This window comes from Vulpes lagopus, chromosome 5, assembly GCF_018345385.1.
Source record: "Vulpes lagopus strain Blue_001 chromosome 5, ASM1834538v1, whole genome shotgun sequence".
Taxonomy (NCBI): Eukaryota; Metazoa; Chordata; class Mammalia; order Carnivora; family Canidae; genus Vulpes; species Vulpes lagopus.
Genome location: NC_054828.1, coordinates 725706 through 753574, shown reverse-complemented (window position 1 = coordinate 753574; position 27869 = coordinate 725706). Strand labels below are relative to the sequence as shown.

Here is a 27869-nt window from a genome sequence, read left to right as displayed (position 1 = left end):
TGCTGGGCTGGTATCCTGGAAGCCTGGGCCCTCACAGGGCAGGCCTGACGGGCCGACACCGTGTGGACACCCCGAGGGCTACAGCGGTGCCTCTGTGCCACAGCCCGCGCGCCTTCCCCGGCCATCAGCCTTACTGCAGCCCCGAGTCGTCCTGGAGCTGCCCCAGATGGCCCCACAGCCGGAGCAGCGGGGACACAGGGCCGCCTCCCAGGGCCCCCCGCTCTCTGGTGGGGTCTGCACACAGCGATGACTCACTGAGCGTGTGCTGGCTGGACCAGGCCTGCGAGGTACCCCCATCTCAGGAGAGGAGACCAGTCTGGGGTTCGAGGTCCAGCGGGAGGCCCAAGCCATGCCCACTGCCATCAGCTGCAGCCCCTGAGCCCAGGTGGATGCCACCAGATGGCGCCGGATCCCCATCCCCCGCGCCCCCCCTCCCCAGGGCTCAGAGGGGGGTGGTGGTGGTGGTGCAGGAATGCCAGGCTGTCCCCACCAGGCTGTCCCTGGAGCCTCAGCTACTCCGCCCTGGGCCAGAGGAACAGCTCAACACTCCCCTGCGCGCCGGGGAGCCCCAAGGGGGACACCCTGCAACCGTGTCTGGCCTGGGACGCACACATGACCCGGCGCCAGGAGGAACCCAGCCAACCAGCAGAGTGAAAAACACAGCTATATTTGATTTACAATTAACAAGATTTACAAAAGGGGGTGGGGGTGAGGGCGGTCCTGGCGGAGCTGCTCCCGGACCCCAGACCTGGGCCCGGCCTCCAGGACGGCCTGTCAGACAGGCTGAAACAGACCCTCCGCCTGCTGGGTCCCCTCTGGCCGCCTGGGCCTCGACGTCTGACGTCCAGCTTGACCTGTGAGGTGAGGCCCGTGGTGCAGAGTCCACCCGGGGTGCCAGCGCCCCACAGGGCTGGCCGGGTGAGGTCAGGAAGGCTTCGTACCGCTTCTCTCCTTCCATCCCAGTGGGACAGACAGACACAGTCTGGGTGCCGGGCCCTGGGGGCCACAGGCACTCAGACCTCACCCAAAGACGCCAAACCCAGGATGCGAGGCGGCTGCTGGTGCTCAGGGAGGGGGAGCGGAGGCCCAACTGCCCCCAGCGACCCAGCGCGGCTCCAGGGCGTAAGGCACGTTTGCGAATCACTTGGTGTGACACAGAACACCTGGTGCTGGTTCTGCAGGAGGGGCTGGTGCTGGCGGGCGCCCGGCAGTATTGCTGAGAAAGATGCTACACACACCAGACACCGAGGCGAGGGCTCCCCCGGGGGCGTCTTCCACATGCCCCGGGGCTCTTGCTCTGCTGGTGAAAGGTAAGGGCCTCGCCACTTGGCCTCGTCTTCAGGGGCCGCCCCGTGACTGACACGGGGCATCACGCACCTGTGCCCAGAGACCTTGGTGGCAGAGGTCGGAGGTCAAAGGTCTGTGACTTTGTTCTCCAGCGCAGCCGCGATCTGCTGGAGGCGAAAGGCCAGCTGCATCTTCTGCGCGGCGGGATCCTCCTCCAGGGCGTTGATGATCTGAGGGGGGCTCAGGTCAGATCGCGGCGGGGACCCATGGCCCGGGCGCCGCCACCCCTGGGAGGATGGCCCTTACCTCGTCGTAGTACTTCTGCGTGTACTGGTAGAGCTGGTGCAGGGCCACAAGGGTGTTCAGGGAGTCTGTGTGCGCCTGGGGTGGGGGGTGAGCGTGTGACCCGGGGCGGGGGGAGGGCAGACACATAGAAGGTTTCCAGCTGTGGGCTGGCCACTGACACACACTCCCCCAGACACACCGACACGGCAGGCAGGGCCAGCACAGCACCACTCACAAACCCCTACCCAGGGCGCACGGGGCCCACGCCTGCCGGCCCATCATCCGCCCCACCCACTTCTCTCCTGTAGGCACCACTGCACCCCGCCCCCCTCCAGAGCACAGTCCCTGCCCCACTGGGGGGCGCCCAGCCTGCAGGCTTTGGGGCAGGGGCAGCTGGGGTCCATCCCGCATCTTCTCTCACCCGCGAAATCTCTGCCAAGTGTGTGTTCATGTCCTGGTCGCTGACCTGCACCATCTGTCGGATTCCCTTGTAATAACTGCAGGAGAGAGCGGGGTGCGCTCAGGGCAGGGGTGAGGCCTCCCAGGCAGGGTGGGAGCCACCCCCAGGGGCCAAGGGTGGGTGCCAGGGTCGGGCAGAGGGGAGGGCACTCACTCCTCTACCATCTTCTTATAGGTGGAGATCTCCTTGGCATAGAGCAGCTTGTTGCTGGGGGAGTCCTGGGGGCACAGACAGGAGGGGGTGTCGGCGGGGGGTCCCAGGCCCTCCTCCTGAGCCCAGCCTCAGACGCCCTCCCAGCCTGCAGGCTCCACTCACGCGGCTCAGCTTGTGCTCGGTGCGCGTACAGGCATCCATGAAGGTCTGCGCAATGACCGACAGGGAGGCGTCCACCACCTCGTGAACGTGCACGTCGAAGATGAAGTGTGGGTTCTTGAGAATGTTCACCCAGAACCGGAGTGGTAAACTGAGGCAGGGAGACAGGGAGTGAGGGGCTGCGGACTGTGGGGCGGGGCGGGCAGCCGGAGGGGAGCCCCCACCTGTTGGTCTTCCAGATGTGGATGGTGTCCTCGTCCTTGATGTCGTGCTTCTCCGCCTGCTCGTCCAGGAAGTCGAAGAAATACTTGACGGCTGGTGGCACCGCGTGTCCGGGCGCCAGGACGCTCTGGAAGAAGTTGTCCACGAACTGCTGCAGTGTGCCCTGCGGGGTGGTGGGAGCACTCAGCACGGAAGGGGCGCGGCCAGCGCTCGGCCAGCGCCCGGCCAGCACCCCCCCGCTGCACCCACCTTGACGGACAGCAGACGCGTCAGGTAGATCTCGGTGATGGCCTTGGTACGCTCCTTCTCCTTCACGCTGCCCCGCTTGGACTTGCCCTCATCTACCTCGTCCGCCGGCCGCACCAGGTGCCACACGCGGTTCTCCTCCTCCAGGAGGGCGTGGCCTGCAGGGTGGGGCAGGGTGGGGGTGAAGGACCAGACTGGAGCCCGGCACCCCCCTCCCAGCCAGGGCGGCACAGAGCAGGTGCCAGTCCACGCCGAGAGCACAGGCTGAAGGGAGGGACTCACGCTCCCCGGGCAGGTCCGGCTGGCTGTCCTCCGGCTGCTGCGACACTCCCACCGTGGACAGGATGAGCGTGGCTCCATCCCGGACCTGGGGCATGGCCGTCATGAGGGCAGGCCCACCCTGCGCGCGGCCCCCCATGCCCCGGCCCCCCACTCACGTTGTAGTGCATCAGGGTGTTGATGCGCTTCCACCGGCCCTCCCGCTGGGAGGTCAGGTCCAGGTCTGACAGGATCTGGGCCGTGGAGCCTGGACGCCACTCTGGAAGGACACAGCCCAACACCTGGAGCCCGGCCCCGTAGCACCCAACTCCCGCTGACTATCCCTCCACCGCCGGCCAGCCCGGGGCCCGAGGACAAGACCCCCCCCCGGGGGACACAGGGACCTTGCTCACCGAGGACCACACTGTCAGCCTTTGGCCAGCGGGAGCACGGCTGCGTGCGGTACACCTGGTCGATGATCTTCTCCTTGACCTGGGAGATGGTGTCACAGTTGAGGACCTTGACTGGGATGGCATCTGCACCTTCGTCTTGGACGATCACGCTCACTGTCTGCGGGAGGACACGGAGTGAAGAGCCAGCGTGGGGGCCTCGCTCTCCCTGCCCACCCCTGTGGGAGCAGCCCTGGCCCCCCGTGGCCATGCTGTCGGGTGACGGGGGCAGCTCTGAGACCCTAGGGCACTGGGGGCGGCCTGGCCTGGCCTTGTCCCCACAAGCCCTGGTCAGCAGACTCTCAGGTGTGCCCGCAGCAGCCCCAGACGCCAGGACACACAGTTTCTCTTCAGACGCCCTTGGGCCCCAACAGCTGCGGGGGAATCACAACCCCTCTCTGGACTCAGCTGGGCCTGAGTCCCTGAATGGCCTCCAGCTCCCAGGACAGAGGCTGCCTAGAGCCAGCGACATGGGGAATCCCGTCTAAGGCCCGCCCCGGCCCGGGGCTCACCAGGGGTGCGTACTCCACATCATCGCCCAGCAGCCCCGTATCGTTGAGCGTGTACTTGGCCTTCTTCTGCACGGCGTCAACGGGCCCCTTTTCCACCTGATGCTTGATGGCCTTGAAAAGCTTGTACAGGGGCTCGCCGGCGCTGTCCTAGAGCAACAGAGGGCAGCTCAGCCACCGGGGACCGGCCGGGCCCAACCCCCTGGGGATGCCACACACAGGCGGACGTGTGGGGGAGGGCGGGGAGAGCCACCTCACTCCTCCGCAGCCCTGGCTGGGCCACCGGGAACCCACCTTGAGGTACTGGTACAGGCAGATGGACATCCAGTTGGACAACATCCTCTCTACCACCGTCTCCGACCTGAGAGTGCAACCAGGTGTTCGTTGAGCGGGGTACTGAGGCCCAGTGGCTCCTCTGGGCCCCACAGCTCCCCACCAGGCTCAGGGCCCCGTCAGAATGCACACGTCCAGCTTAGACCCCCCAGCAGCTTCCACCCCGTCCTACAGAGAGCAGAGGCCAAGGGCACCAGCGGAGATGCCCATGCTGCCAGCGCCACCGCGGCCGGCCACCCCCTCCCCACCCACATGCGGTGGCTGAGTCTGCAGGCGAACTGGGCACGGCAGGTGCCTCACACATACCTGCGCAGCATCAGCTTGGGGTTCTTGGCCACCACGTACTGCTCCATGAGCTCTAGGAAGAGCGTGCGCATGATGTCCGTGTAGTACTCCAGCTTCCCGTGCAGTGCCACTGTCAGCAGGGATGCGAAGTAGACCTTGGCGCGGGCGGAGAACTCGCGCTGGCTCTCCAGGGTGTGGATAAACTGCCAGGGCCGGCAGGGGGCAGGCAGTGAGCGGGAGAGCTCTGGGGGGCTCCCCACGACGGACACCCCGCCCCCACTGCCCCCCTGCCCCACCCCACCCACCCCGGCCCCACTCACAGTGACCAGAAAGGACTTGCTGTTGAGCAGGTTGGAGAACTGGTACAGGGCCTGCTCCACCACAGACCGCCGCGACTCGGGGATGTCCAGTCGGCCCGTGATCATCACGTCCTTGTCGCCGTCCTTCGAGGGCAGGAAGAAGACACGGTCGGTGTAGGTCTTGTAGTCCAGCACCGGGATGCCCGCCTCGTGCACGTCGTTGGTCTGGTCCTCCATCTCGATCATCAGGTCTGGGGGGAGGCCAGGGTGAGGCAGCCTGCCGCCTGCCCGCCTTCGTCCCCAGCTTTCCAGTCCCAGGAGGTGCCCTCCCCCGGAGACCCCAGTCCCAGCAGTGAGCCTCCTGCCTGGCTGCCTGGAGGCCCTACCTGTGAACTCCTTCTTGCAGCGGTCCCGCACGCTCTCCTCCAGGCCCTCCAGCTGGGATTTGATCTTCTCGTATTCGCGCTCCGCCTGTTGGCTCTTCCTCCTGGGGGCACAGGGAGGTCACCAGGCCTGGCCTGCGTCAGGCCGTTCGCTGGCTCAGAGCCTGCGTGGGGTGCTGTGTGTGGCCACGGGGCTCACCAGTAGCAGTAGACAGACACGGCGATGACCACCACCATGGGCACGATGACCAGTGGCAGGATGAGGCTGAGTGGCACGTCGCTCGCCCTCGTGTCATACTCTACACGGCCCAGCACCCACTCCCGAGACCCGAATTTCACCTGCAAAGGTGGGGCATACGTGGCTGTGATGGAGAACCACCCCCCCAGCCCTTCCCTGCCCCTGGGGCCTTGGCACACACACCCCCACCCGTACCCTGCCCCTGGGGCACAGAGCCCCATGACCCCCACGCCCCCACCCCAGCCCAGCGCCCACACGACCACACGCACGATAAACTCAGGCAGGTTATGCGTCGTGTCCCGCTTCTGCCGCCGCTTCGGGGGAGGCTGCACCTCGGGAGGCTCGCAGTACAGATCCGTCTCTGTCAGCGTCTTCATGATGCACCGTTCGGCACCAACAAAGGCCTCGGCCTCGTGAAGCGTCATTGCCTTGTTGAGGTTAGTGCCCTGGGGGGAGCACGCGGCCCGGAGGGAGTCAGGGACACCTGGGCGGCCTCTCCTGCTGACCGCCCACCCCGCCCCCACCCCCACCCCCGGCAGCGGCCAGTCCTCACCCGGGCATGGATGAGCTTGTTGACCTGCTTCTTGACGCCCCCCGTGAAGTTCTCAAAGGTGGGGTCGGCCACGTACTCAAAGGCCCCGGCCTCGGTCCTGAGCAGGGCACGGTGCCCGTCCATCTGGATGAGGGCCGTGAGGTTGTAGGCCTCGGGCTCCTCGGGGACCGCCGGGGACGAGAACACGACCTTGGAGTCGTTGTAGAACACGTACTCCGTGCCCATGACCTGCAGGCCAAGGCCAGGCCGTCAGGCCCTGTGGCCCAGGGCCCCTGCCGCACCTCCCGGGGGGCCCGCGTGCCGAGGACTGACCGTCGTGGGCTGCAGGAGCCCGGCCTCCCGCCGCTGCCGCCAGGACTGCAGGGGCTCGGCTATGACCACCATGGCGAATCTCTGGATGAGGCTGAAGCCCTGGCCCGTGACGTTGATGCTACGGCCACCACTGCGGACAGGGGGCAGTGCCTGAGAGGATGGACCTGGGCAAGCTAGCTCCCGAGCGGGTGCCCTGCCAAGCTGTGACCCCGCCCTGCACTTGGGGTGTAGGTCTGTGCACACGAGCACCCGCGACCGTGACTGTGAGCACCGCCATCGCTTGTCAGAAGTTGGTGGGGGGGCATCTGGGCTTCTAGGAGAGCTGATCTGGGGGTGCAGTGGGGTTCCCTGGAGGCTGCCCTGCTGCGCAGACCAGCCCCACTGTGCTCTCAGAGCCTAGTGGGCAGAGGACGGCTGGGAAGTAGCTGAGAGGGGTGAGCGCACGGTGGGGGCCCCCGGCTGGCCGGGAGGGGAGTGAGGCCGCACCTGACGAAGCTTCGCAGTGGTTCGAAGGCCCGCAGCACTGGGTTCTCGCGGTAGGTGAAGAGGACGCCGGGGCTGGGCACCCGGGAGCCCCCGTAGTAAATCTCCAGGGGCAGCTCCCCCAGCACGGACTGTGGGCCGGTGACACACTGCAGCTGTGCCCCAAACTGCGTCCTGGGGGTGGGAGCTGCTGATCAGTCCCGGCCCTGGCCCTGGGGTCAATGGGCCAGGTTGGCCCCACTGCCCCCACCCCGTCCCCCAGAGATTCAGCAGCCCGCAGATGACACCCACACTTTACAGGGGACGTCGTTGAGGGTCACCCGCACGTCCTCCTCAGAGCCCGTGTCCAGATGGGTGCCGCTGATGGTCAGTGTGGTGCCTCCTGCCTGCGGCCCCTGTTTTGGGTCCACGCTGAGGGGCTGGGGCTGCTGGAAGAGGGGCAGACGCCTCGGATCAGGGCCAGGCGGTGGACGCACGACCCTGCCCCGAGTCCACACGCGACCCTCGATGGTCAGAGGCCAGTCACTTACCTGGTAGGTGAACTGGACATGGGGTGGTGAGTGACCCAGCTTCCCGTTGACATCCACCGTGACGCCCCCGGTGATGGGCCCCGCCGCAGCCTCAATGGCACACACGATCCTGGGTGAGGGACCAGCCGGGAGGACGCTCAGCGGTGGGCACCCGCATGTGCCTGGACCCGCCCTCCTCTGCCGCCCGGTCACCTGGCCCCCCGCCCTCCAGGCCGTCCACTCACCGGGTGGACACGGAGTAGCGCTCTGGCTCAAAGGCGCAGTTCTGGCCTGCCACGGTGACCCTCTTGACGTCATCCGCAGTGACCCCCAAATTGGACCCCAAGATCGTGATTCGAATGCCCCCACCCAGTGGGCCCGTCTCAGGATGGATCTGGAAGGGGCAGAGTGCAGCTGACCCAGCAGCTCGGGCGGGCAGGGCTGCGCGGGGGGGGGGGGTGGCGGGGGCGGGCGCAGGAGGCTCACCCTGGTGATGACGGGTGGTGGGCACTCAGAGGTGGTGTTGCTGCACAGAGCCTCGTACACGCACCTGCCCTGCCCGGCGCACCACACGCACTTGTACGCTGGGTCGGCAGCCAGGCACAGGCTGCAGTCGCTCCGGCCAAAGGAGCAGTTGTACAGGGTGACTGGACGAGGAAGGGGGGTCAGCGGAGCCGCCCTGCCCATCCAGCCCTGCTTCCCCGCCTGCCCCCCTCCGCCCCCAGCCCAGCTGCCCACACACCTTGGAGCTTGCTGTCAACGTTCTTGCCGTAGGACTTGACGTACAGGTGCAAAGGCAGGGTCTCGTTGGTGTCGTGGGAGAGCTGGGGGGACGAGCAGGGACACCCTGTACTTCCTGCTCCCACTCAGACCCGGGGTGACCAGCACGCAGTGGCCCACGCAGTCCCCTCACAGCCAAGAGGTAGCAGGGGAAGGCCTCCAGGTGAGAGGAAGCCAGAGCCTCACGGATGCAGACACCCTAGGCCACACTCCCTCTGTACCACCCCCTGCCTGCCCTGGGGGCCGTACCTTTGGGGTCCGAAAGAAGAAGGTTCCTGGTTCCTGGGCGCTCACCGGCTCCTCAAACTTGAGCAGGTCACTGCCCACGTGCAGAGAGGAACCCTGCAAGGAAGTGTGGTGACGACGCCTGGACGCCCATCCCGCCCCCGGCCCAGCACCGGCACCTCTCCGCACCCCACACCCGTCGCCCCAGCCACCTCATCTCAGGACTGCGCAGCCGCCCCCAGGCATCCCCGCCACGGTCACCACCACGGTGTGGCCCCATCCCGGCCGCCCAGCCACCCAACACCCAAACCATAAAACTCCATCTCCCACTCTCTGCCTTCATTCAAGGCCCATCTGAATGACCCCATGTCCCACTGGCTTCTCTGCCCCCAAACACGTGGGCAGCACCTCCCTCGAGTGCTGGGTCCTGAGCCAGGGGAAGCTCGAGTGAGCACCAAGCACTTTGACTCTGGTTTTGCAAGAAAGGGGCTGTGACCGATCCCTACAGACCATCCAGCAGCCCCCATGGCCCCTCCCGGGCCCCACAAGCGCCCCCACCTTCACCGTCTCCAGGTTCTTGCCCTGGAAGGTCACGTCTGTCTCGTGGTTCATGGGGATGACCAGGGGGCTGGGGTTCAGGAACTGGGGGCAGTTGTCCTCCTGGAGGGATCAAGGCTGGTCAAGGGCTGCCCTGCCAACACCCAGCAGCCCGGTTCCCAGCTGGTGCCCATGGACGCTCACCATGTGGGCACGGACGATGCCGTCCTCAGGGTTGGGGGAGGCCTCCCGACACTCGTGGTAGCGCAGGTCCCACTGGCAGGTCCAGCGGTTGCTTGTGCAGGAGATGCACCTGGAGGAGAGGGCAGTGAGGGGTGCCGGCCACGGCGTGGGCTGGGCAACGGGCACCCTGGGCCAGCAGGACACTCACGGCAGGTTCTCTGCCAGGCTCATGGCCTCCCGACAGTCGTAGAATGGGTACTGGTGGGATGTGAGGAAGGTGTTGTTGCGTCTGAAGCGGAGCTGGATGCTCACGGCCACGTGGTCTGCAGATGGCAAATGGGGACGGCGTCAGGCGGGCACCAGGCGGGTGGGCAGCAAGGCGTGTCCCTGTCCCCTGGCTGCCCCAGCCCCCCGGCTGCCCCAGCCCCCCTGCTGCGTGGAGGCCTCACCTTGGCCAGCTGGTGTGCGAGGAATGGTGTGCGGGGAGTTGCAGATGACCACGTCCCCTTCCACGCGGGCAGCGTGTGCCGGCGAATTCCCGAAGAGGCACAGCAGCTCGTCCTCCTCGCTCAGGGCTGGGAGGGGGCTGACGGTCAGCTGCACCTGGGGAGGGCGGGCGGCTCACAGCGGGGCCCTCCGCCGAGGGCACCTGCCCTCCGCCCATGCCAAGCCCTGGGCAGGGATGGGGAACCCAACTCCTCACTGGGAACAGGCCCCCGTGCTTGTCCCAGGTCATGCGGGCCAGGGGAACCCCACAGAGGGCAGGCTCCTGGTCCACAGCCTCCACCAGTGGAAGCCCCACCCAGGCCCGGCCCCAGCCCTGCCGCCCACACCACGCACCTCGCCCTGCGCCCGTCGGCTCATGTTCTGGGGCTGCGCTCCGGTGACAGCCACACAGGCCTCGTCACGGCTCCACAGCCAGTGGCCGCTCTCCTCTGCCCGAGGGCACTCGACCCTCCTGGTGCATCTACAGGGGCAGGGGTGGCCTCAGACCTGCGCCTGCCGGCCCACCCGCTGCCCCCAGCCCCCCGGCCCCCCGGCCCCACTGGGCACTCACCGTCCCTCAACAACGCACCAGCCGCAGTAGGGGTCCTGTGAGCTGCGGCACTGCTGGCAACTTGGGTAGCTGTGACACTCCTGGACCGGCAGCCGGAACACCTGGGCGCAGCAGCACCATGAGCCGGGCCGCCACAGGGACTGGCCCCTCGGGGTCATGGGCGAGGGCCCACCTTTATCTCTGAGCCTTAAAAACCTGCCGCCAGCGGGAGGCCTGGGGTCCAGGGGCAGCGGCTCTGAACCGCCCCGCGGCTTGAGGTGCCTGGGATTGTGGGGCGTCCGGGGGAACAAGGGGCCCGGCCGACCGCGCACCTCGAGACCCCTCAGTGGAGGGAGCCTGGCCCACGTCCCCATGGTCGGGGCCCATGCCTCTGCTCAGAGCAGACGCATCGCTGTGGCCCGAGACCAGGAAGCGGCCAGACACGACTCGGGGTGGCACCGAGGCTGCCCCACCCCCCACACTCCCTCCTCCAGGGCTCCTCGGCCCACCTTGTCCTGGGTCATGGCGTAGAGACTGGTCAGGTTGGCAGACAGTGCCAGGTCCCTCTTGATTCTCTTGTTGATCTCCACGAGGATGGAGCCGTACTCCGCAGAGGTACCGTCCGGGGCAAGGTACACCTGCGGGCGGAGGGCCGCGCATGAAGATGGGGCCGTGCATAGGTGGCCCCCGGGAGCAGCCCGCTGCAGCCCTGGGCCTCACCTTGAGGACCCGGCCGTCGGAGGTGCCCAGGAAGGCGACCGTGTGGCCATTCTCGGCGGTCACCACCACGGCCGTCAGGTTCAGGCCGCCGCGCTGCAGCACGGCCGTGGCTGTGAGTCCGTCTCTGCTGCCCAGCGGGTAGGGCAGGTGCTCCGAGCCGCACGGGAAGCTCTCACTGGCGCCCTGTGGACCGCGGCATCAGCTCTGGGCATAGGCCCCGCGCCCTGCTTGAGGCCTCCCAGCCCTGTCCCCACACATGTCCCTGGGAGCCAAGACCCCCCGAGGGAGCGACCCGCGAGTGGGACCCGGCTGGTGACAGCTCGCCCCTGCGCAGGGCGTCCTCACAGCTGGTGCTACCCGGACACCCACGGGAGCAGGTGCGGAGGCCACGTACCGTTCCGTGGCCGCCACACTGGATGTCGCCGTGGAAGGGCTTATAGAAGGTGTCTCGGCCCGCCTCCCGGGAGCCGGTGTAGCAGGCGTTGCGGTTGGCCTCCATCTTGGCGTGGACCTCGTCGAGCGGGAAGAGACAGAGGCCCGCGCGGGGGCCCCCGGCGCTCCGGCCATCCCTGCTGAACACGGCGTACAGCACCCTGCCGGCGCCCGGCCCAGCCACGGAGGCTGCCAGGCACGTGCTGAAGCGGGGCGCCTGGGGGTCGCTGGGGTCGCGGCACTGCAGGTCCAGCTCCAGGTAGGAGTAGTAGAAGGGGTCCTGCTTGCACATGCGAGCCAGGAGCGTGCGGTTCCGCGGCGGGTGCTTATCCTGCTGGTTGAAGACGAAGAAGACGTAGAGGCCGTCCTCAAAGGCGGCCACAAACTGCTGCGTGTTGGCGGACAGGTACCCGGCCTTGTAGGTGGCGTGGTCTGTGTAGGCCTCGAAGGCCTCCCTGCCCTCGGTCCGGTCCAGCAGGCGCGTGCTCACGATGATGCCGTTGTCGTGCGGCCCGTTGCCTTTGCCCACGAACAGAACTCGCTCGCCGCCAGGGCTCGTGGCACTCACCAGCCCCACCGTGCTCACACTCTCGTCGTTGCTGGCCACAAAGGACTTCTCGCCACTACCGTCCTCGTAGAAGAGCAGCGTGGAGATGTTGTTGAGTGCACGCAGGGCACAGATGCCCTTGAAGAGGCTGCCGCACTCAACCAGGCGCTTCCCAGGAGGGTCAAGCAGCAGGAGCTGGTTGACGTTGTCCGTCTGCACGGCCTCATGACACTGGCTTGGCTCAATGGGCGGCGTGCACTTCTTGTTGTCCAGGGCCGGGCCGGTGGCCGCCTGCTGCTCCAGCTGCAGCTCGGCGCTCAGCTGGTAGAGCGCGTTCACCGCCCCCAGGTACACCACGCCTGACGCCTCGTCCACCACCAGGTGGTTCAGCTCCGTCTCGCTGCGGAACATGTCCAGCTTTCGGGGCCGCAGGCCTGCACCCGTGACCCCCAGGCCCAGGAGGGTCAGCGCCCAGAGCTGCAGAGCCATGGCCCCCCGCTCCCTGTGGAAAGAAAGCAGGGTCAGGGGAGCCCAGCCCGGAGGAGGCACGCGGAGGAAGCAGCCCCTCCAGGGCCTCTCCAGACACCCCACCCCCAAGAACCAGAAAGTAGGCCAGTGGGGGTGCCGGCCTCCAGCCCACCCCAGGGGGACCCAGCCCCTCCCTGCCTCCCGCACAAGGGACTGGGTGCCCTCCTCTCCATGGAGACTGACTCCCAGACCTTCTCGAGAAGCTCAACCTGTAACCCAACCTAGCGACGGGGGACGGACTCTCTGGCCACCACCACGGGAGCTGCAGGTGTGTGTGGCTGCCCCTGGGGCTCACACACCTCCAGGGCCTCCATACCTCCAGGTCCTCCACCTGCGAGGCAACAGAGCACCTCCTCCGGGAGGTCCCCCAGGCATTCACGCGTGTGCTCTCCCCACACCCTAGGACCCCAGGGCTCCAGCTGATCTGAGGGCACCCAGACCATGAGCCCCAGTGCACAGGCCCGGGCCGAGAGGGCACAGGCCTGGATGTGCCAACCGCTGACCACACACCTGTTCTACACCCGACTCTCGGCACGTGGTGCAACCTCACAGGAAACACAGGGACCCAGAACGTCAGATGGAAAGGAACTGGAACCAGCTGTGTGAACTGAAGGCCCCCACTTTCCTCAGTCGTCTCTACTCCCCACGTGGGGCTCGAACTCAACCCCGAGATCCAGAGTCATACGCTGCCACCGACACTCCCGCCGACGGAGCCCACCAGGCGCCCCGGGACACACGAGAGCCACTCGGACCACAGCCCAGCCCTGCCTCCCCGTCCAACACGCCAGCCAGCCCGCCCGCTAACCCCCAGGCCCTGCCAACCCCCAGGCCCGGACCCCAGGGGGCAGGACCCCAGGAGGAGTTTCCAGGAGCTGCCAGCCCTCGAGGGGGGCCAGGTCAGGCACATACGCAGGCCCAGGCGTCCGTGTGTGAGGGCTGAGCCGCTGAAGCCAAGGCGGACAAAACGTCCCCAAGTTAGAGGACGTGAACATGTGGTTCTCCCCCCAAGTCAGTCACGGGGGCCGGGGAGACCCAGCAGGGCCGCTCGGCCTCTAGACCTCCTCCACGCTGGGGGTTGGGGTCCCCCCGGGACCTGCTCCATCCTGGTCCGAATCCCCTGGGCATCCATCTTCTGCTGGGCCCTGCACCCAGCCTGATGCCTAGGGGGCCAGACCCAGGCAGCGGAGGGTAAGGAGGACCCCAGACAGCCCGCGCTTCCTTGCCCTCCCTGCATGTGCCCCCACTCCTCTACCCTGAGAACCCCTCTTCCAGGAAGGCCGAAAGCCACGTGCTCTGCTCCTGGGCCAGAGGAGGCTTCGGAGCGCTGGCTTTGGGCAGGGAGGGCTGTGCTTGCTGGCATGAGTCGGCTTCACCTCCGCACCGGACGCCCTTCTCTGCTTGGGCCACCAGGCACCCCTGACCAGGCTGTGTCTTGTCTCCCCCGCCACCCTCCGTTCTCAGGACCACGACCCTCCTCACCCCCTGGAGCAGTGTGTTGCAGTACAGCCTGCAGTGCTGCCGGCCCCCTGGCTGCAGCGCCACAGAACCCCCACCCAGGCATGAAGGGGACACCGCAGGGACCCAGGAGGGCCCCTGGCTGCCGGGGGCAGAGGCTGCGCAGGCGGGAGGAGAGCCAGGGAGGCCCCGAGGGGGTGACAGGGCTGGGGGACGGCCAGGCCTTTAGTCAGAGCCGGCAAGGTTTCAGGAGCCCGACTCCCAGGCTGCCCTCCACACCGAGGCCGGGAAGCCGGGCGCTGGGCACCCGTGGGCACTTCCCGGTGCCTCGTCCCTCCCTGTCCCTCCCAGGGAAGGAAAGGGCCGTGGGCCCACCCCCTCGTCCAGCCCCCGCCCCGTGACCCAGGGCGGCGTCTGGGCCCAAAGTCCGCTCGGCGGCGCCGGCCAGGGCGACAGGGGCGGGCCTCGGGGCCCCTCGCCTCCCCGGCCAGGCCGCCCCCACCGGCCGCTCACCCCGCTCACCCCGCTCACCCGGCCCCGCGCCGCCGCAGACCCTGGCCCAGACCCCGGCCTGGCGGCTCCCACCCGCCTGCTGGAGCGCGGAATGAATGGAATGTTCCCGGGGCCCAGGGAGGGAGCCTGGGTGGGCGGGGGCGGGCGCAGGGGCGGGGCGGCGGCAGCGCGGGCGGCACAGTCCCAAGTGCCCCAGTCGTCCCCTGACCCCCATCCCCCGGCCCCCACCCAGTCCCCGTCCCCCTCCCTGTCCCGGCAGCGGTAATTCCACCACCACCACCCCCCCCCCCCGCCTCCCCTCCGCCCCATGTGGACCCTCTGTGGGTCTGCAGGCTGCCGGGACTGGAACCCACAGCAGGTGGGGAACTCTTGGGGCCGCTCCAGCTCTGAGCCTCCCCCAGCCCTGCTAACTCACAGCCTTGGGGGGGACCCAAGAGGCAGACGGGTCACAGTGCTTAAAAAGAAAGCTGCGGTCTTCTGGTCTTCCTCTGGTTAACATCCGTGTCACTAGTCCCTCAGCGGGGAGGCCAGCGCGGTCCCCCCAGGGCCCTGGGTCTGGGGCAGCATCACTGCTCAAGCTGGACCAGATCCTGCCCAGGGCCCCTCCGGGTGGCGGGTGGTGGCCACCCTGAGGCTTAAATCCCAGCGTTCGGAACTCACCCCGCACCGTGCGCGAGAGCCCAGATCACCCAGCGTGGCAGGAGGGCCCTAGGTCAGAGGCAGCGGCTCCCTCCCCCCTTCCTGGGCAAACAAAGCCTCAGGTGACCCACCTGACCAGGAGCTCAAGCCTGTTAGAGGCGCCAGGCACAGCCGGCAAAGCTTCCTGCCCCTAGTGTTCCTACTGTTCCTGGAACGGGCGCTTCCTGTTTTGAAGGCAGCCCCAGGACCCCTGGCTCACCGGGGCTGGCGGGGATTTCCTCAAGGGCATCAGCGGCCTTCTTCCTGGCTGCGGTCCAGAGGTGCACTTCCAAAAAGTTGCACAAACTCCGGCTCGTTGGCTGGCCCAGAAAAACGTCTGGGCAGGCTCGCCTCCCCGAGCCCATTCGCAGCCCTTGAGACCCAGAGCCCGGCGCCTGAGGGCCCGGCGCCTGCCAGTGTCAGCCAGTGTCAGTGGAGCCCACCCTCCCGACAGAGCCCACCCTCCCAAGGAGAGCAGGGCCTCGGGGAAGGGGGGACAGGAGGTGGGAGGGCTGCTGGCAGCCCCCAGGGCCAGGGCAGAGGGAGAGAGACACAGAGAGACAGAGACACAGGCCACACGCACAGGGAGGGTGGGGGAGAGAATCTCAAGTGGACTCCAGGCCAGGCGTGGAGCCCAATGCGGGGCTCGATCCCAGGACCCCCAGCTTAGCCGACGGAGCCCCCCGTGCGCCCCAGGGCCCAGCCGGACCAGAGCTCAAGGTCACCCACCACCCGCGGCAGGGGAGGCCTCCTCTAGCCTCGCCATGGGGCAGCAGCCCCCTCTGCCTTCCCCAGGTGGGGCCCAGCCTCCACTCACCGAGCCTCCAGGAGTCCAGCTCAGTCTCCGCCCTGCGCCAGCATCAAGATTCTCTAGGAAGCAAAGGAGCAACAGCGGTGTCACCCCAAGCCTGGCCTGCCTCCAACCGTCCACTCCATGGCTGGAGGGGGAGCAGCTCAAGGGGACACCCCCGACCTCCTCTGCCCCCTGCAGCCTGCTCCCAGCACGGCCCTTCCTCAGACACGGGCCACCGGGTCCCTCCGTCCGCACCCCAACCCCAACGCGCACAGCACGTGGCCTTTCCCGAACACAAGCATGGGAGAAAGGGGGCAAGGACCAGCTTCCTTTTGTCATTGGTCTGTGGCCACCAAGTGCCTTTTTTCAGCCAGGTAGGTGTATTTGGTTAAAACATAAGTTGCTTTCTGAATAACAAGCAGACTGGTGACCCTGAGCTCTACTCCCAAGCCATGTGAACTTGCCTCACTTCCCCCCTCTGTGAAATGGAGACAGTCGTGAGCTCCCCGGGGACTAGTGATTCATTCACGAGAGCTCAGCCGGTCCTGCAGCAGCCCTGCTCCCGTGTCCACCCCACCCCCCCGCAGGGGACACCTGTCCACGGACACCGCGATGGCGATGCAGCAACCACCGGGCGACCCCAAAACACACGCCGGCCGTGCAGGGGGTGGCGGCCAGCAGCAGCGCGGGATTCTTACATCTCTGTGGGTCTAACTGCTGAGAAGTTCTAGAAGCCGCCTTTCAAACTGAAAACAGTAGTAAAGCCTGGGGGCAGGGAGGCCAGGCCTCAGTAGCAAAAGAACTTCATTTACCAGTTTCGGAAAAAGTCTCACAAGGACATGTTCACGCATCGTCTAAACGCAGAGGCTTAAGCACCGGACGCTAACGGGTGCTTCCCCCACCGCCCCCCCCCCCCCCACCGCCAGCCCCGGCCCTAGAGCCACTACCTCTTCTGGCTAATCCCAGCCCCCACGCCCCAGGACCAGCCCACGCCACAGGCCCCGCGTGTCTGGGGCAGCACGCACCAACACGGAGCCGTTCGCCCAATCCCTGCAAGGCTGGGGCAGGAGCCGGGGCAGATCCGAGGGAGACCAGCAGGGGCGGGGCAGGGGCAGGGGCAGGGGCAGGGCTGAGGCGCAACCTTGGTCAAAGGAGCCGGGGCCACCCCACAGGCAAACTCAGGGGTGAAACCCCTGGTCAGGAGACGCAGCCTGGCGAGGAAGCAGCCGGGGTGCACACGGCCTCCAGGGCCCACCCTCCCGTCTGGCGTCTGTCTGTCCGTCCGTCCAACCATCCGCTGCAGCAAAGGTGAGGGTGGCTGCCTCCCCCCGGCCCACGCCCCCTGTGCACCAACACCAGGCTCCTCCAGCAGACACTTCCCACAGGATGAAGACTGGGCCCGTCCTTCCTCAGCCACCCCGGCAGCCGTCCCACGCCAGGGTGCCTCTGCCAACTCCCCAGCCGTGCCCCCCAGCGCCCCCAACAGCCAGTGTCATGGGCTCTCGAGACGGCCACTTTCACTTCCCTCAGAAGGCAGCTCCCGCGATCACAGGCCCCGGAGGCCTCGGGCCCCCCACCTCCTAGTCTCACACCCACCGCTCCCACTCCACAGGCGACAGCCTCAAGGGTAGATGGCTGGAGCCAGGCTTTTGTTTTTTGTTTGTTTGTTTGTTTTTGTTTCCAAGATTTTACGTTGATCTCTACACCCAGCGTGGGACTTGAACTCACAACCCCGATCAGGAGTGTCACACTTCACCCCCTGAGCCAGCCTTTTAGATTCAAACTCCAGCTTGGTCGCTTTCTATCTTGGTCAGGTGGGTAGTTCACAAGGCCACCTGTGCCTCAGTTTCCCCGTGTAAAGTGGGGGTGATAACATCGATCTCAGTGAACTGCCAAGAAGGGTAAGCAAACCCTATGGAAATCCTAGGGCTGTACCTATGGGAGGCAGCACTCTGGGGGACTCATCACCACCTCTGCTTTGCCACCCCTCCGCCCCGTGGAATCCTGAGATAGCCACCCTGAGCTGGCCTGTGTGACAGTCCCCCGTCCTCTAGGGTCTGGGTCATCCCCGACGGGCCTGCCACGAGCGCATCTGCACCGGGAGCTGCTGGATGTGCACCTGTGCCGAGCCAGTGCCTGGGGAACCAGCAGGTGCCCTGCAGCTGACCCCCAACCTCACACAGGGCTGTCTCCTCCCACAGGCGGGGCAGGCGGAGCAGACGGAGCAGGAAGCAGGCAAGCTGCCAGATGGGTCCCTGTGGTTTCCCTTGGGTGCCATCTCCCTCTAACCCATGGTCCCCAGGGCCCTGGCGTGGGCAGGTTCTGCACCCCCCACACCCCAAGGAAGGTGAACAGAAGGCACACGAGAGGCGGGTGCCTCCAGCCCCCAGGGCTGGGTCAGTCCTTCTTCCCAGGACGCTCTTCTCTGCTTCCCGTTAACAGCAATCGGGGAGGTGGGGTCCAGCTTGGGGGCAGCCCTGGCCAGGCCCGGATGGGGGGGAGGGGCCCAGAGGTCCCGGGAGCACAGGCGGGGGTGGAGGAGGCAGGTGTGGGCGGGGGTGAGGGTCAGGTGGGGGGTCCAGGTGGGCGCAGGTGGGGGGCGGGGAGGGGGGTGGCGAGGGGAGCCCCGCCAGGCGGGGAGCCAGCCTCCCGCGCCGCCCCTCCCCCGCCGGCAGCTGGTAGCCTGGGGACCGGGCCTCAAGTCTCCCGACGAAAATGCAAATCTGCAATTAGCGGGGAGCGTTAAACAAATCAGAGGAAACAAAACAGGCCGAAGCGCCGCAAATCGCCGGCAAATCCGAGCCTCGGCTGTTTCCAAAACAAGCGCGAAAGGGGGCGCTGCCCGGGCGGGCGGGAGGTGTGGGGGGGAAGAGGGGGCAGCGGGAGCGGGTCCGAGGGGCGCGGGAACAATGGGGCGCGGGTCACGAGGGCGGGGCGCGCTCACCTGCTACCTGTGCGTGGGTCCGGACCGCGCCACCTCACCCCGCCCCCCCCCCTCCCGGCCCCCCGCCGCCCCGCGACCCGGACCCCGGAGAGGCTGAGCTCCCGCCGCCCGGGCACCGAGGGCAGGGGCGGGGCGGGGCGGGCGGGGCTCCAGGGACACACTGACGTCGCAGCCCCAGACTTGCGTCAGCGCCACCGGAGCCTCCCACTGGACCCCTCGCGCCAGTGACGCTCCTACCTGCCACCCTGGGGCCGCCCTGGGCTCCGGGAGCCCGGCCTCTGGGTCCCCGTGGCGAGTCCCCACGGCCCAAGACCCCAGCACGGCGAGCACCTGACGGAGCCAGCCGCGGTGGCTTCTCAGCGGCCCAGCCCAGGGGGGTGAGCGGGCCGCCTGGTCCAGCCCAGCCCTCAGGTGTCCCTGGGGCTCGCTCAACAAAGCCTGTGTGTGCTGGAGCCCCTCCCTCCCCGCACCTGCCCTGCAGCCCCTGCTCTACGGCCCCTGCAGGTGCCCACAGATGGCTCCCTGCAGCCTAGCCCTGCGGCCCGATGGCCCAGAGAAGCCAGAGAACAATTCCGGTAGCTGACAGGGCGCAGACCCTCGGTGCAGGCAGCAGTCGCCAGCCTCCTTGGCCCCCAGGCCCTCAGGGCAGCGTGGGTTCTGTTAGACTCGGTGCCGGTGCCCACCACCACCCAGCCCCTTCCTTCCGAGCCCCAGCCGCCCACGCTGAGGCCCTTCAGGATGCGCCCACCGGCCAGGGCCCAGGTCGCTGCTAGGACAGCAGTGCTTGCTCACAGCCCCACAGCGTCGTGCTCTGCACCAGCCTCCGGCCTGTGGCCCACTGACCCGTCCCATCGCTCGGCCCAAAGCCCGATAGCTTCCTGTGTGCCACCAAAGCTGCTGTGTGCAGGGGGGGCACATCTCCCCTCCCCCCCCCCCCCCCCCGCGCACACAGTGCCTCAGGCAATACCCCAGCAGATGGCAGGGAGCAGCCTAGCCTTTACGCGCGTGTGGACATCCTCCCGAGATAACCGGCGAGTAGCCTGTGGTCGGATAGCCACAGAAGGAGAAGGTAAGGTGGGGAGGGGCCGCCTGAGGTCGGACCCCACAGGGTGTCCACGGCCCAAATGAGGCATGAAGCCACTGCACGGGTAGGAAGAGCAGCTCTGACGGATGTCCAGACACAGAAGGGCCCCCAGTGAGGGGCTCAGTCCCTTCGTGCCCCACATCTATGCAGGAGGCGGACGGCTCCCGGCGGGTGGGAGCCGCTGGTTCTAATGCGGGGCCTCCCTGCCCGTGCCCCTCCAAGAGCTGCTCCCCTCTGAACTGCTCCCATGCATCTGCCCTCCCAGGCTCACCTCACAGCTGGCTGCGCACAGGCCAGGGCAGCCTGAGGCTCACGGCAGCTGCGGGGCGCAGAGCAGCACCCCCCAGCCCCCTTCCTGGGCCGGGAGTGGGGGTGGGGGGGCGGACGGGGGCGGCCGCGAGAGTGAGGAGTAAGCAAGGCCTGTAATCTCCCCATCAAGTCTGTCAGCGCCTCGGCGGTCACCCCAGCCCCACCTCCTCTATCACTCCCGAACCCCACAATTAGCCCAGGGCACCGTGCCAAGCCGCCACACCAGCCACCTCTCGCTCACGTGACCGCACACGTGCAGGCACACTCGTCTGGGATGCCCACGAGGGACCCTGCCGGCGCCCAGTGCGTCCCCAGGACAAACAGCAGTGGGGAGGAGCCTGGGGTACCCAGCGCTGGGGCCACCCCGGTGCTGGCAGGGTGGAGGGGCAGGGCCCGTACGCAGGCCGCCTGCTGCCAACCAGGTGTCCAGTAGAGGCCAGGTTGGGGGCCCCGCCAGACGCACAGGGCTTGGGGTGCTGGGCGGGGCCTGGGCCAGGCTAAAGGTGAGGCGGCAGCTGGGACCCACAAGGGAAAGGTTGGGACCCACAGGGAAACCCAGAGTTTGGGGAGGGAAGAGGGACCGGGAGCCCAAGCGAGGAAAGGCCCCGCTCAGCTGGAGGGGAGCTGCCTGCGACGTGAGGCAGGTGCTGGGGAGGCACCAGGGTGGCTGCGCTCTTGGGGCGGAGGTGGGCGCTGGCCTCCCTGGGAGGCACGGGGATGAGGCCCAGCTCCCTGAAGTCCCAGCGCCCCTCCCTCCCCTTGGTCTCCCATCCCTGATGGCTCCTGAGGTCCCTCAGGGCGGCTCCCCCATCAGGGGCGGCGGCTCCCCCATCAGGGGCGGCAACTCCGCAGCGGGCTGGGGGGGGGGGGCAGGTGGACCACGCAGGACCCCCCACTGTGCCTTCTTCACCAAGGCCTCAGGCTCTGCGGACAGCCTGCGGCGGGGGTGGGAGCCTAGGATCCACGTGCAGCCCAAAGTCCCCACCTCTCTACAGCCAGGCCCGCGTGGCGAGGTCCCGTCTTACCAGGCTGCCACTCCGGGGCCCCTGGACCGCAAGTGCCACAGGCTTCCCTGCAGCCTAGGACAGACCCAGGCCCCCAGAGCAAGGGTGGGGGTGGGGGCACAGCAGGCGGGGACAGCACCCTGTCCCCCATGCTACCCGCTGGGGCCTCTCGGGACCTCAGCGCGCCCTCAGCCTCCAGCAGCCAGCTCAGGGTCGCTGCGGACTGGGCCCATGGAGCGCAGGCTCAGGGGACAGGGACCGGGACTCGAGGGCCAGCCAGAACTGCCCTGGGGGCACATACCCCGCCCGGTGGCTCTGCTGACACAGGTGGGTCCTCAAGGACTCCCCGTCCAACAGTTTTCTCTCTCGCTTTTCCTGGCAAGGGCGTGCAGCCGGGCAGCGTTGGGCAGAGATCTGAGCTCCCCACTGGGCCTGTCCATCCTGGGCCTCACGTGGGACCTGCGGGCCAGCGGGCACCACCCCAGGCTTCAGTCTCGGTGCAGCAGCGATCTGTCGGGGCAGGGCTGCTGGCAGGGCTGGGGGCAGAATGCAGGCTGCTCCCCGAAGACTTCCTCTCCCTCGCCGTGGCCCCGGGGCCAGGATTCTCCCAGCACTGCCAGGTTCAAAGTCATGCCATCCCAGGGCCTGGAGACCAGGGTGTGGACGCCGGCCACGCCCTGTCCCCAGATACCCCATCCCAGCCCGGGGGACCCTCGCACGCCCAGCACGCTGCTCCCAAACACTTGGGGGGTGGGAGCGTAGCCACCAGCCACACTGCATCGTGGCCCCGTCTCTGCGTGAAAGGGGTGCTGGGATGTGGGGGGGTGCGGAGACCCCTGAGAGAGACGAAGCGGGACACAGACGGCCAGCTCCAGGTGCGGGCCAGCCCTGCCCGTGTCCCTGTGAGCAGCCTGGTCACTGTCCTTGGCCACGGCAGGCTCCTCAGGGGCCCTGGGTCCAGCCACTGTGATGACTTTGTGAATCATGCACGGAGCAGACGAGCGGAGACCCACGTGGGTGGCCTTCAGGCAGGACAGTGGCCTGACTCAGGGCCGGGCAGGGAGGCCTGGGCAGCTGAGGGGACCAAGGTCCTCCTGCCCTCGAGGCAGAGGGAAGCAGGCGCCCGTCAGGAGATGTGAAACCAGGAGGGGAAGGGCGTGTGGGGTGGGGTGGGGGAACCAGAAGCGCGCCACCCCCCCAGCTGCCCCCGCTCCCCCAGCTGATCACAGGCCCCAGATCCCAGTCTCAGCCTGTAATTTGAGTCCAAAGACAATTAGCCACAGGTGGCCCCACCCCACCCCACCCTCAGCCCCACCCCAAACACAAACACCCAGGAGGCTCTGGACAGACCTCTGCCCAGCCCCAGCCCTGGCCCAGGCCCTCGCCCCAGGGAAGCGGGTCCCCCCCCCGCCCCCCCGCAGCCCCTCCACAGGGCCAGACTCGGGCGTGGGTTCTGGTCAGATCCGCTGGCCTCAGCCTCCCCCAGACCCACACCCGTGTCCAAGGCCGGGGTGACCCAGGAGGCTCCTCAACAGGAGAAAAAACGCTCACACGCACCCCTACCCGCCCCCAGCGCCGCAAGGCCGGACGACCATGGCTGCAGCCCTTGCTGGCACGTCAGGGTGGCCCTGCCTGGGTTAGAGAAGGGGCTCTGAGGAAGGGTGCTGGACCCCATGGCCTCTCCCCACCAGCGCACCCCTGCCCCCGCCCAACGTCCCGGGGCTCTTGGGTTCTGGGGCCAGGGCGCATGCGCCCGCAGTGGCCTGAGGTCTGGGGTGCCCTCTTGTGAGGGGTGGGCCGAGGCCATCTGGAGCCCTCCCCAGGCCTCCAGCCCCCCCACAGCGCTTTCCAATCCAATCTCTTCCGCTCCACCCGCCTGGGCAAGGGCCAGGACCCCGGGCTCCCCGCACCGCCCAAGCTGCCAGCCCCGGGACAGTTCCTGCTGGGCTGCCAGGCACCAGGCACAGGCTCGGGGCAGGCTCAGGCACAGACCCTGGGAGCCCACCCAGTGGCGGCCGCTTCCTGGACGGAGACCCACGAATGCCTTTGGTCGGTTCCCCTGGGAACCCGCGGGTGCGGGCTGGGCGGTCAGAGGCTTGGGGGGTCTGTGCGGCCCTCAGTGGCTGGGGTAGGGGTCTCGCCTGGAGCAATCTAAGTCCCGCCCCTACCTGTTCCCTGTCATCCCTGGGAAGCATCAGGTGTGAGTAACTCGCCAAGGTGTGTCCCTGAACTTGAACCCGCAGCGTCCCGGGCCTTCAAGCTACGTGTGCTGGGGCTGAAAGGGTCCCCAGCCTGGGCCTCCCCCCGCCCCGCCCTGAGGACAGGACCTGGAGCCCCTCCAGCCCCGTGGCCCCCCTGGAGGGGCCTGGGTCCACTCCAGGCCACCAGGCAGGCCTGCTGGGGCAGCCTCTAACCTCCAACCCAAGGGTGACGCATCCCCTCCCTCCCACCCCGCCTCCGACTGGTCTGAGCAGCCTTGGGTGGCAGAGCTGCCCAGACTTGCCCGTCCCTCCCTCCCGGTGCTCTCAGCCCTCAGCCCCGGAAGTGGATGCCTCTCCCAGGGCTGCAGCCTCCCCCCCTTGGGTGGCTGGACACGGCTGGATAATCCAAAATAATTCCTTTTTGGCAGGCAGCCGGCGGAGGAGGGGGGACTCACATTCCAAACCCTTGTTTTTCTCAGTCACTTCCCTCCTCTCCTGGAGCAAGGAACCCCTGGCCAGACCTCAGGCCTCCTGAGAGGCCCACCCCAAACACCGAGGTGCTCCCCCCTTCGCCGTAGCGATCTGGCAAGAGGTGGGGGGCTCAGATCTGTGGAGCCCACCTGTTTGTCCTTTATCTTCTCTGGGAGTTCCTAAAAGCTGAGACAACACAAAAACACCGAGCAGGGTCAGCCAAGGACCCTCACCTCGGGGCGGGGGACGGGCTCTCCACCAGCCGCTCAACCCCGACTCCCAGACTGCGTGTGCAGGCCCCACCAGGGGAGCGTGTGGGCTGCAGGCTGGGGTCCCGCAGCACCCTCCACCTTGCTGCTCCCCCAGCCTCCACGGGGCCCAGCACTGGGCTGGGGGAGGCCTCAGGGGCTCCCTGCGCAGGCACAGGCCAGAAACCCCTCCAGGCCCCAGAACACGCCTCTGGTTTTGGGGCCCAGCTTTGCCCCCAGTCCTGACCCCGCACACACCATGGGGGGGGCACAAATAGACCCTTTCCTTCCTTTTCCAACTTGTTAGGAACAGCAGCTTTAGCGACGTGGCAGGAAGCTCGGGGCTCGAGTTTCGGGACCCCAGAAATCTGCTAATCAGCCTGAGCATGGAGGAGTAGGAAGGGCCGTCCAGGAGGGCTTCCCGCAGGAGGAACCCCGCCCAGGCGGAGGGGGAGCGAACGCTCAGGGCCGGGGTAGGTGCCTGGACCACGCGGTTCTGGGGCTTCCTGGGCTCCAGAACGACCCGAGCCGAACCGGTCAGCAGACCCGGGCGGCCTCCGCAGGCCCCGAGGACAGGCAGGCAGGCCGGGCTGCGACACCAGCTGCCCTAGTCCCACCTTCTGGGCCCCGCACAGCCCGGGGCGCGCAGGGTGGTCCCCACCGGAGCCCCCGGGCGGCTGCGGAGGCGCAGGGCAGCGGGTCCAGCCTCCCCGGAACCGCGGCTGCGGCGGGGGCGGCTGGGCGGGGGCCGAGCTCCGGCGACCGGGAGACTGTACCCGGCCACGGCCCGGTCCGCGCAGGCGGGAGCGTGGGCGCGGAGGGAGGGGAGGGAGGGGCGGGAGGGCGAGGGGTCCTTAGGGCGCTGCGCGCGGGGCTCCCCGGGAACCTCCCCCCGCCCGGCGCCGGGCCTCGCCGGCCACCTGGGAGCCCGGGGCGCACGGACGGCCGAGGCCCGATCGCGTCCGCGGTGCGGCAGCGGCCCCGGGTCCCCGCGCCACGGAGCGCCGACTGGGACCGGGCGGCGCCCACGGCGAGGCCCCCGCTTGCCCCGCACCCGCGTCGCGGTACCTGCACGTCCGCCGCCGAGGCTCGATGGCGCCCGGGCCGCGATCGGCGCTGCGCTCCGGCCCGCGCGGCTGCCATGGAGACGGGCCTTTGTGTGGCCGAGGAGGGGCCGGAGCGCGCGGGAGCAGCCGCCCCGCCCCCGGCGGGGGAGGGGGAAGGGGAGGGGGAGGGCGGGGAGGCGGCGGAGGCCGGCGGGGCGGGGGCGGGGGGAGCAGGGGAGGGGCCGGCCCAGCGGGTCCGCCGCTTCGCCCTCACCCAGGTTCAGGCCAGCTTCTCGGCAGGCCAGGCCACCACCTCTGCTGTCCCCCAGGGGGTCCGGGGACTGCTGCACCCTGACCCGCTCCCAGGCGCCACAGCCCCCCCTCCTCCTGAGAGGTGCTCCCCAGGTCCAGCCCCCAGGCCAGCAACAGGGCTCACCTGCCAGCTCCCGCCCAGGCTGGGGTGCTGAACAGCAGCAGCTGGACACCCAGGGAGGAAGGGGGCCATTGCCCAAAGCCTCGCTCCCCCCACGATGCCCCCTCCCTGGCCCGTCCTTCCAGCATGCTCACTTCCTCCTGTCCCCTCCACACCCTCCAGCACCTCCTCCTGTTCAGCCCCCAGTGACCAAGACGGCCCCAGCCCCACGGAGCCCCCAGGAGGCCCTGAGCCAGGTCCACACCGAAGCCCACCCCATCCCCGCTGCAGAGGACCCCTAATGTTACCAGAGTTCACAAGAAGGCCAACTTATCAAAATAGGAAGTTAAAAGACAAGCACTGTCACAGCAGAAGTTTTAATACCAGAATGTGGGAAGGCCACTATCCCAGACTGGAAGGGAATCTTTAAATAAAGCACAGGAAGCCCTGGGGGGTGAAGACCTGTCCTTCCTGTCCCTGCACCCCCCCCCCCCCCCCCGCAGCCACCACACAGCCCCTCCAACCTCCAGGCCCCAGGGACCAAGCACAAGGCCCTCCGGGGCCAGTGGGCTCCTACCTTGCAGGCCCTCGGGGCTCTGGCGGGGTGAGGAGGGCAGGAGGGCCCCTCCTCCCTGTGCCCTCCTCACTCCTGTGCTGACATGCTAGGGGACAGACCCAGAACACCAGAGCTGACCTCATTCCAGGCGCGAGCAAGGAAGCTTCTGGGGAGAGAATGCAGTGGGCAGGACTGCCCAGCTCCCACAGAGCCCCCGCCAGAGCCACATCCGTGCAGGGGTCAGGCTGCGAGGGAGAGTGAGCCTTGGTGGCTGTTGGCACTCCTGGACAGGTGCTTCCTCAGCCCTGCGCGCTCCAGCCTGGGACTCCCCCCCCCCCCCCCCCCCCCCCCCCCCCCCCCCCCGGCAGCAGTGCCCCTGCCCGCAGTGGTCACTAGGATGAACTGCTGTGAGGCACAGCCAGGGGCCTCGGCTGCAGCCCTCAAAGCCCCAAGGGAGGACTTGGGAAATTGGGGGGACCTGGTTGGGCCACCCTGGAGCGATGGTGGCCAAGGTCCCTGGGGGCTCCGAGGCCGCCCTGCAGCCCCTCCTCTCTGCAGCCTGTGGTCCTCCAGCCCTTCGGCACATGCACGACAGACCACCTGGTGGGTGTGCAGTGCAGCCAGCACAGTTAGGGGGACGTCTGGAGCACAGCCCTCACCGTTGGGGTCACAGTTGTGAGGGGGGCCTGGGTCAACTTCCCAGGCTCCCTTGCACCCTGGCCCTCAGGAGACCGAGGCTGGCACACGAGGGAGCCGGCCGGTCACAAGGAAGGTGCTGGCACCTTTGCAGAGCCCCTTGGAGACCGCACTCTGGGCGAGGAGGCTGCATGCCCACGCCAGCCAGCAGGGTGGGCTGCCCAGAGCGGCACCTGAGGCCAGCGTGGGCCTCCCACTCCCAGAGCTTCAGCCTGTTTTTTCTGCAAAGATGAACCCACTGCTTCGGCCAGGCTCTACTCTGTTTAGCGGCCACGTCCTTGGAGGCCGCCTCACATGGGCTCAGCCACCCACAGACTGGCGACGGTCACAGGCTGTCCCGGGCCACGGGCAGGGCTGGGCAAGTCCACAGTGGCGTTTCTGAGAGCAGCGGCCACGGTCATTGGGCGGCTCTGCCCAGGCGGCACAGACAGCGTAGCTCTGAGTCCCCGATCCACAGGCCTTCGGGGGAGAAGGGGCGGCGCCTCCGGCCTGCACCCACCATGCCCGCTGCGCCCACTTGCCATTGGGCCCCGCTCAGGGCGGTGGCCAAGCCCCACCCGGGCCTCGCCTCTCAGGTGAGCTGAGCCGAGGACTGGAGGTTGGGAGACTCACCTGTGGACTCAGTGCCCCGTCCACACCTCGTGCCCGCCCACCCTCCCTCCTGCCGCTGGCCAATGCCATCGCCCTATGCTAAGCCGCGATGGGTACCGTGGGGCCAGCGCTCCACGGCGGCACATGGGGCAGGTCCGCACATCTGAGGGCCCTTCTGCTCCCTGCCAGCGAGCCCGCTGCCCCGGCTCCAGCTGAGGGCACCCAGTAAGTCTAGGGTCCAACACCCGTTGGTTGCACGTGGCGGTGGGTGGGCCCCTGCGAGGGAGACAGCTGGAGCGCCTGCCCAACAGGATGCGGCAGCGGTCGGGGCTCCAAGAGCGGGACCAGGACGCCAGCCCAGACCCTCCCGGCAGCCTCCGGACCAACTACAGGGCAGTGCCCCTCCCCAGCCCAGGACCACAGTGAAGGGCCTGCCCTCCCCCCTGCAGGTCGGTGA

The 27869-nt window shown here is 68.0% G+C and overlaps 1 protein-coding gene across 6 annotated transcripts; it reads right to left on the bottom strand.

The window, feature by feature from the left end:
* Positions 1-646: 646 nt before the first annotated feature.
* PLXNB2 (plexin B2) lies at positions 647-25309 on the bottom strand. Of its 6 annotated transcripts, none has more exons than XM_041754761.1 (38): positions 25180-25309; positions 15875-15927; positions 12922-13018; positions 11299-12385; positions 10905-11087; positions 10694-10822; positions 10206-10306; positions 9989-10115; positions 9598-9751; positions 9357-9471; positions 9170-9278; positions 8987-9088; positions 8453-8545; positions 8166-8247; positions 7910-8070; positions 7669-7817; positions 7445-7553; positions 7206-7342; positions 6918-7088; positions 6432-6561; positions 6120-6347; positions 5836-6012; positions 5528-5667; positions 5332-5432; positions 4967-5196; positions 4668-4849; positions 4323-4389; positions 4032-4178; positions 3484-3640; positions 3250-3350; positions 3095-3179; positions 2816-2970; positions 2569-2729; positions 2348-2495; positions 2186-2250; positions 1994-2069; positions 1594-1668; positions 647-1517 (listed from the first exon to the last, which is right to left on the bottom strand). In XM_041754761.1, the coding sequence occupies exons 4-38, from the start codon at positions 12370-12372 to the stop codon at positions 1413-1415; spliced, it is 5526 nt and encodes a 1841-aa protein (XP_041610695.1). In that variant the 5' UTR covers positions 12373-12385; positions 12922-13018; positions 15875-15927; positions 25180-25309; the 3' UTR covers positions 647-1412. The 6 variants fall into 6 exon arrangements, with proteins under 6 accessions (XP_041610695.1, XP_041610698.1, XP_041610693.1 ...); XM_041754764.1 differs by lacking the exon at positions 12922-13018 and having other exon boundaries at positions 647-1297; positions 1378-1517; XM_041754759.1 differs by lacking the exon at positions 12922-13018 and having other exon boundaries at positions 25180-25308.
* Between the last annotated feature and the right edge of the window lie 2560 nt (positions 25310-27869).